At 39.4% G+C, this 9233-nt stretch overlaps 1 protein-coding gene across 1 annotated transcript; it reads left to right on the forward strand.

Moving 5' to 3' along the window:
• Positions 1-7317: 7317 nt before the first annotated feature.
• On the forward strand, positions 7318-8971 carry LOC131956754 (sodium-dependent phosphate transport protein 2B-like). The gene is made up of 2 exons (XM_059321333.1): positions 7318-7393; positions 8187-8971. The coding sequence occupies exons 1-2, from the start codon at positions 7318-7320 to the stop codon at positions 8969-8971; spliced, it is 861 nt and encodes a 286-aa protein (XP_059177316.1).
• The last annotated feature ends 262 nt before the right edge of the window (positions 8972-9233 follow it).

The following is a 9233-nucleotide window of genomic DNA, read 5'->3' on the forward strand; positions in this document are numbered from 1 at the left end:
TTCCACAGCTACAGTTCACTGATCACGGGTAGCGGGTCAACAATTTTTAACACATCAAACAAGTTCAACATAACAGACACACACGCCGACTCTGAAGGAAAATCAGCAATAATCTCAATCGAGGGACAAGGGTGAAAACCAAGCATAGTCAAAGTACACGGACCACATAGACACAAAGACAGTAAATTTTATGAAAACCTGGAACAATTATTAACTAACAGATACAACCAACATGACATTATTTTTGCCGGTGACTTCAATTTCGTGGAAGACAGATTTGACATTGTAGGACCAAAAGACATAATTCGAAACCGCTTAACCGCAGACAAACCACATGCCGATTCAATCAACAACATTAAAACATATTTCAATTTGGTCGATACGCACAAAGCGCAATATCCACACACCATACAAACCACCCACGGAAATAACACATCTGGGAATAGATTCCGTCTAGACAGAATTTACGCCCCATCGAACATGAAAATCAACAAACTTCTCCCATACTTAATTCTCCCACACTAAATTCTCCAACTCTAAATTCCCCCACACTAAAATCTCCCACACTAAATTATCCCCTACTAAATGCTCTCACACTAAATTATCCCACATTACATACTCCCACAATAAATTCTCCAAAACTAAAAATCTCCCAAATCTAAACACGATACAAAAATAGTCTCCATCAAAATCGCCTAAACATTCAATTCCCCCTTACTAGATTCCATCACACACTCCTCCTCCTCCCCCCCCCCCCGAATATTAGTGTTAGTCCCGCGAGTGCACCAAGGTGTAAAACAGTTCACAGCGGTTTGCTGTCGTCTTCTGTTACTGTTAAAATATCTCGCGCGTAGAAATTTTTGTCAGGGGAAATCACAAACAATGTTTTTAAAAGGGAGTTAAGTACATAATTAAACGATTAAAAGAAATGAAAAAAGAATCAACACATATTGAAACAAAAACAAGTAAACAAACGTTAGTATTAATTATAGAAAATTAAATTACAAGGAAAGTATTTAAAACATTTGGTGATAAATAACAAAATGTTAATCACATCTCCTAGTAATTCTTAGTTGCTAATTCAATAATTAGTAGTCAATAGTATCAAGCATTTTTACTATTAATACCAAGAAAACTGAATGTTCAGTAGTGTGCATAGTAGTCTAGTTTTTATATATCTGTTGAATTTAACCCCACGGTTTACTTCAAACTACGTGTGTTCTTATAATTATCCAGCGTTTCTGGTTTCTCTTCACATCGAGTAAATCTTTCGCCTTTTACTAAAGGTTACGTAACATCCTACAATGTCATCTCCTCGCATGATGTCATACGCAGATATTACCAGCGCCAGCAAGGGGGTTGCGCCCCTGGATGTTCCCCCTGAGTCGAGAGACTTGGGGAGGAGCCACCCGGACTACGGTTCGGGTGGCTTAATGAAAGCCTGGGCCCAACCCTTTTCAGCCAAGTCGACTACATTCCTGAACCTGCCAGAAGAAAACTGCCCAGACCTGTTTGAAGCTGAAACGCCCACAATGCAACTGAACATAATCTCCAAAGGCCATCCTAACCTACGAGGTCACGTAATCCGGCAAATCATCAGTGACCAGCAAATCCAATTACTTAATTACGGCAGAGCGGACACATGGTTTTTCTCATCGAAAGCCTTTGACGTCACCACTCTACACAACACACACAAAACTCACGGACCATACACACTACACTTCACACTATACGAAAAAAACAAAATCAATGGGACCCTTAGATGGGTACCCCCTACACTAAACAACGCAACTCTCATTCAAGCACTACGCCCCTATAGCAACCAAGAACCTATCATCACCACCATCCCACACACCAACAACCGCAGTTTCTCCATATACACCGACAACCCAACACACATCCCACACTACATCCACATAAACTACAAAGACAACACACTCAACATACTTATAGCAATTGCCGGAAGGAAACAAGCCTGCCAATTCTGCTCCTCCAACCTTCATTGGACGAGCCAATGCCAAATGTCCAACCTGTCAACAGCTCAATATGCACCACCACGCGAAACAACAACCTCTACGGATAACCAAACTGCACCACAACCCTCAAAGCCGATAGATGACCAGACGACCCCAAACACGACCACCACGGACACTCTCAACAGTAGTCCAGCCAATTCTTCCAAACCGCCTGATGACACAACAAACTCTAATACAAGCACTACGAAACCATCAATCATCAAAGCAACTGAGACAACAATCCTTAACTCAGACCTGCCATCACCTCCCACGACGTCCCCAGACAAAACTACAACAAAGCCAATCCCTGCATTCGACAGCCCTAGCTTAGTATCAGATATGGACACTAATGCAGTCTCAAAAAGAAAAAAGAAGAAAAGCCCCACAGAGGCAAAGAAAATAACAAAGAATCTAAAAATCGAAAAACTAGCTCATAACAAAACACATTGCAAATTCTGCACCCTGCGATTCAGAACAACCTTGGAAGTGGATCTACACGAAGACGCAATGCATAAAAAGTTCAAACAGTGTCATATTTGTAAACAAACCACGACAGGTTACACAGAAAGCACATTCTACACGGACATACTCAAGCACTACGAAGAAGAACACCCCGACGAAACAATGTACGCCTGCAACATATGCGACGTATCCCTCCCATTAGAGGGTATACGGATGCATACAGAAAACCACCACCCAATCGCTCAACGCTCAAAAGCGAAGAAAACCTAGGCACTGGTTAATGTCTCAGAAGGAAAAGAAGTAAGAAAACAGGCAACATGGAAAATATAAAACACGGTTAAATCACCACCTCTTAAACGTTTTGTATTAGACACATAATCTAATATATAAAGCTCTGTTCTGTAGCGTGTGGCAAAAAAAAAGTTTGTCGTTGACACTTTTATGGATTTAAGTGTTAGATTTTTTATCGTGCTCATAGTCTAAATTTACGAGTCAAAAAATTACCATTGAAAGTCTTTAAAAACAATTTTCATTCTATTTACTTGGAAGAATAACTTTTAATTATGAACACGACATAAAATTTTTAAAAAGTGTATCGACGTTTATAAAATTTCTTAAATTGTGTCGGAAATGTATTGACTGCACAGTTACTTCCCTTTAATAAAAAAAAATCCTTAAGAAGAGAGAATTAACATTTTATTACTTTGTTTTGGTGTTAAGAAAAAAAAATAATTACACAATTAGCGGGGATTGATTAAGTGCAATGTCGTTAGGTATTTTTAACACTGCCTTTTATTTATTCTATACACTGAACATACTGTTCAATAATTACTATTTTTTTTTTAAATCAATAACATTTAATAAGCCAGGTCCTACAAATCATATATGTTTATTTCTTTCCATTTACGGATAAGCTTGGAGTATTATCATTTTTGTTCACTAAATTGAAACAGGCGCGTCCGCCGGCGCCACTGCACGGTTCGATTTGGCACCCTGGGCTATCATGTGAGCGCTATGCTGCATAATTTTGTTTTGAACAGTGCGATAGACTATGGATAAGAAAGGTTACTATAGTCTTTAAGTGAATCAAATCCGGGCGTCCTCCGGCACCCCGACATGGTGCTATTTGGCGCCCCGGGCCTTCCGGTGTACGCTATGGTATCTACGTTCGCGTGAGTTCAAAAGACTATGAATAAGTTATGCACTATAGGCGTTTACTAAGTTCAATCAGGCGGTGACGTCATGGTGCGTCCTCTGGCGCCCAGACAGGGTGCTTTTTGGGGTCCCGGGCCTCCCGTGTTCGGTTTCGCGCCTACGTTCATTAAAGTGAGTGCAAAAGACTATGAATAAGTTGGGGTACTATAATCGTTTATTAAGTTGAAGCAGGCGATTCAGCCCCGTGAGCACTTTGCGTTTATATTCGCGTTAGTGTTTTCTTTGTGTTTAGGTTGGGTTTGCGTTAGTGGTTGCGTTTTGATTTGGTTCGTTTTTGTTCTTTCTTTTTTCGTTTTCGTTTGTGTTTTATCTTCTTTGCGTTTGTGTTTGTATTTGTGTTTGTGGTTGGTTTTGCGTTTGTATTTGGTTTGTTTTCGTTTGTTTTTTCGTTTGTGTTTTTTTCTTTGGGTTTGTGGTTGGTTTTGCATTTGGATTTGGTTTGTTTTCGTTTGCTTTTTCGTTTGTTTTTTTTCTTTGTGTTCGTATTGGTGTTTGTGGTTGTGGTTGGGTTAGTTGTTAGGTTTTTGTTTTCGTTTGTATTTGTAATTGTGTTAGCTTTATGTTTGCGTTTTGTTGTTTTGGTTTGGGTTTGGGTGTGCAATGCCGGGTTTATGATGATTACTAAACACACAGGTAATGGTCTTTAACAGAAAGGTTTTTCACAGAAGCCAGAGCAGGGCCTGGCCGGGACGGCTAGTATAACTATAAAAAGTATCTGTTCTCATCATATAATATAATATGCTTAATCTAGGAATATTGAATACAATGTAAATAAAAAAAAAAGAAAAAAATGGTTATATATTGCAATGAAGTAGACTAAATAAAGAAAAAAAAAAAAAACTTGCCGGGACGTTGAGCAAAATTGAACGGCACGAAAAAAAAAAAAAAAAAAAAGAAAAAAAAAAATGTTTTTTATAGGTATATTCCATTCCTCAATTATATCTAAAGTTGGTCTTGCCGGGACGTTGAGCAAATGGACCGAGTCCTCATCTCCATGCACTAGAAATGGACTATGCAACTATCACGAAAGTCAACAATGGTCGAGAGATCCGGAGAGGAGCCACCCGGACTACGGTTCGGGTGGCTTAATGAAAACTTGGGCCCAAACTCTTTCAGATATCAAGACAACAATCACAATAGACCAGTCTGATGAAATAGCTCCTGAGCTCTTCGACTCGCCTACAGTAATTCATGTCACCATCCAATCAACCAACCACCAGAACATCCCTGGTCACCTCTTGCGCAATATCATTAGCCCACACCAGATCCTGCTGCTCAACTATGGACGAGGGGATACCTGGTACTTCTCGTCCAACGAGTTTGATGTAGCGGATCTGGACGGCACCACCAAAACACACCGCCCATACACTTTGAAATTCGACAGATACCACAAGGACAAAATCATCGGAACCCTTAGGTGGGTCCCGCCGGCCCTGAGCAACGAAACACTGATTAAGGCACTGCAAACAGTCAGCAAATCTACACCTACAATAACCACAATCCCGCACACAAACAATCGCAGATTCACCATCCAGAACGACAATCCACAACACATCCCACACTACATCCAAATTACATACAAAGACACAATATAGAGGAAAAAAAACCAGAATCAAAATAGAGCAGATTGACTCGGAAAACCAAACACACCACACTCTCATACTGCAACAAAGCATACAAAGATCAAAACAAATTAAACAAATAATGGACGAAAACAACCAAGAAACGACTGACCCAAGAACGATTTTAAAATCGACCCGCGCTTTTTATTTAACTTATCTTCATAATCGATTCCCTTTCGTGCCCAATACACAAATGGCAGATAAAGTAAAGATCGTGTTTCAATCACCTCGACATACAGGGAGATAATGTGGTCAGTACTAAGCCTATCCGCCTTAGTTACCTAAGGTGCGCCAGGTACCCATCAGAGCTGGGTGAACTCACGGTGCCCAACAGAACTGAGCCTAGAACTCGAGACATTCGGACTAGCAGTAGAAAGCTTTGTGTTTAGTAATATAGCTTAAAAAGTGAACTCTTACTTTTGTAATTTAGCGCTCGTGATTGCTCGTTAATATATAGGGTATTTGACATGTTTTTTCCTACTATTTAGTCTTAGATGAAGAAATAAATAAAGCAACGTTATACAAATGACGCAATCCGTCACATTGTCACATGATCCGGAGGTCGATTAATCCTCACCCAGAAGGACAACTCCCCCACCCCCACTAATCCAAACACCCCCACTCAACTTACCCAAAGTACAAAGTAAACCCCATCACATCCACCGTAGATTTATTTATATGTATACACACACACTCAAATCATTTCCCTTGCCTAAACTACAACACAACACAATCACTTCTCGCACACTAAATTCTCCAAAACTAAATTCTCGCAAACTAAATTCTCCCACACTAAATTCTCCCACACTAAATTCTCCCACACTAAATTCCCACACTAAATTCTCCCACAATAATTTATCCCACGCTAAATTCTCTAACAATAAATTTTCCAAAACTAAAAATCTCCCAAATCTAAACTCGATACAAAAATAGTCTCCACCGAATTCGCCTAAACATTCAACTCCCTCATAATAGATTCCATCAAACACTTCCCCCACCCCCCACCCCACGTGAAACTAAACATTGACACAGAATATTAGTGTTAGTCCCGAGAGTGAACCAAGGTATAACAAATTTCACAGCGGTTTGCTGTCGTCTTCTGTTTCTGTCAAAATATCTCGCGCGAAGAACTTTTTTTGTCAGGGGAAATAACAAACAATATTTTTTAATGGGAGGTAATTATAAAATTAAACGATTAAAAGAAATCTAAAAAGTATTAATATATATTGAAACAAAAACAAGTAAACAAACATTAATATTAATTATAAAAAATTAAATTACAACAAAAATATCTAAAACATTTGGTGATTAAGAACAAAAGGTTAATTACAACTCCTAGTAATTGTTAGATGTTAATCCTATAATTAGTAAACACTAGTATCAACCGTCTATAATATTAATACCAAGAAGATTTCTTAGCGATGCTTCATATGGACTGCAAAACTGCTATCTTTTAATTCTAATTCAATCTGATAACACAAACAGACTGGGAGGAGAAAAAAAAAAGAATTAAAAAAAAAGAAGAGAAAAAAAAAAACAATGTTATTATATTGCAATGATATCCAAGTAATCATATAAAAAGTTATTATGAGGCGAAAAAAAAGTCTCAATATGTTAGCGCAGGTTTTGCAAACTGCTGCTCGCGTGCGACTCCCTTGATGTCATGGTGCGGCTCTCCAGTTCCACGCACAATGATTAATAATTGTATAGTTTCATTTTCAAAAGTCATAAAATATTATACTGTTAAGAAAAACAACTTTAAATAGGATTAAAAAACTCATCAGAGAACAGTGAGAATAGGTAAGGTAGAAAGTATACGGGCAGCCGCTTGGGCACCAGGCCCAGCCCCACAGCCGCTGTAAGCAGCACCATGGCGACTATTCCATGTTTGCCACTGCCCAAGGGCCGCCCCTTTCAAATGTCGTTACATGGGGAATGTTATTGTATTCAGAATGCATTCCTCTACCTGTCAGTATGCATTAATTTGACCTGAGTGACGAAGTATGTCAGTCATTAGTTTCCTACGGTTGAGCTATAAGATACTGGACTCTGGGTTCGCGTGGGTGAAAGATAAGCCGTGTGAGAACCGAAAGACAGAAGCGACCGATACACTAATCAAACCGATATCCAAACCAGTTAGTCAGAGCTTGCCGTGCTGAGGCCTGCCTGGCTATGAAAGATACCTACTGAACCAGTGGTGTCCGTAAAGGAAGAAAGTGGATTGGGATAGTCCTATAGTTATATAATGTGATTTCTAATTTTTATCATAGCAGATCTAGCTAAACAGTTTTTGTGCGAAACATTTGTTTGCTTTTTATGAAATAATAAGTTCATATTTAGCGCTATTTATTTCAAATCAAAGTCAAATGTATTTACCTAATCCTTATCAAATACCAAAATATTGAAAAAAATAATGTTAGTGGCTCTTTAAAAACTGGGATATTTTGTAAATTGTAATTTTTGGCTCTTCCGTCTCTAAAGGTTGCCGACTCCAGTGCTAAGGTTATCGTAAGGTTGGGTATTTATCTATATGAAATTATCATTTTTAAAAACCCATTAGAAAAGTGGTTAGGTAAGAAACAATAAGCTTTAATCCTATCAGTATTGTTTATAAAGTTATTTATAATTTTCTAAATTTCACAAAATTCCCGGTTTTCTTTATATGAATATAAAATATACAATTAAACATTATTGACACAATTAACTAATATTAATTTTTAAATGTAATTATGATGTTTGTAATATAATACTTATTATATTTTAACCTACAGGTGAGTTTTTTGTTCAAGGGAATGTACTCCACATTAAACGACAAAGCTATTGGAGCAATCATGATGGTTAATTTCCCTTACCATTCTCTGCCTGTGTCTAGTCGCCATTGTCAAACTGCTTCACTCCCTTCTCCAAGGACCCATCGCTCTTATCATCAAAAAATTCATCAACGCTGACTTTCCCGGACCGCTGGGCTACCTCACCGGATACCTCGCCATCATCATCGGCGCCGGGTTGACCATCATCGTCCAGAGCTCCTCCATCTTCACCTCCACCCTCACCCCGCTCGTCGGCATCGGGGTCATCGAACTCGGCCGGATGTACCCTTTGACCCTGGGGTCAAACATCGGCACCACGACCACGGCGATTCTCTCAGCCTTAGCCAACACGGACGGCCACAGAAACGCGTTACAAGCAGCCTTCTGCCACCTCTTCTTCAACATCACCGGCATCCTCCTGTTCTACCCCATCCCCAACCTCCGCTTCCCCATCCCGCTTGCCAAATTTCTAGGCAACTGCACGGCCGAGTACCGCTGGTTCGCCATTGTCTACATACTCCTCATGTTCTTCCTCTTCCCCGCCCTAGTCTTCGCTCTCTCCTTCCCGGGCTGGTACGTCCTCCTCGGCGTCCTCGGGCCCGTCTGCCTTCTCTTCATCATCATCGGCGTCATCAAATGCCTGCAGGCTAAACGTCCCCAGAGCCTGCCCAGAAAGCTCCAAGACTGGATGTTCCTACCCCAGCCGCTACGGTCTTTAGAACCCTATGATCGCGCGATGCAGAAAGTCTTCTTCTGCAAGCGGTTCCAGACAGACTCTACCGAGAAGACAGACACTGGTGCCACGTCAGACAGACAACCTAACGGAGAGTCCAGCACGCGACTTTAGTATGACCACGTGACATTGTTTACAAAGTTCGATGATTGAAAACCTATTTATTCTATGTTTTTTTTATGTTTGTAGCTTGTATATGATTAGATAATTTACATCTGTTTTAGTTCAATATGTATATATAGCATGTATATAGCTTACAGAATTTTGAATGTGATATATATATATATATATATATATATATATATATATAAGACACATTTCTGGTAATTTTTTTAAAATATATAAAATTACTTTTTTTAGGAATTTTGAGCTCTTT

The sequence above is a fragment of the Physella acuta genome, unplaced genomic scaffold (genome assembly GCF_028476545.2).
Source record: "Physella acuta isolate Inbredline_101_S28 unplaced genomic scaffold, ASM2847654v3 ptg001174l, whole genome shotgun sequence".
Lineage (NCBI taxonomy): Eukaryota > Metazoa > Mollusca > Gastropoda > Physidae > Physella > Physella acuta.

What these genes read in the sequence shown, in the direction of transcription:
- LOC131956754 (XM_059321333.1), top strand. Translation starts at nt 7,318, where the DNA reads ATGTCAGTCATTAGTTTCCTACGGTTGAGCTATAAGATACTGGACTCT. An exon ending in GTGGGTGAAAGATAAGCCGT is followed by an intron (nt 7,394 to 8,186) that starts GTGAGAACCGAA and finishes GCCTGTGTCTAG; the next exon opens with TCGCCATTGTCAAACTGCTT.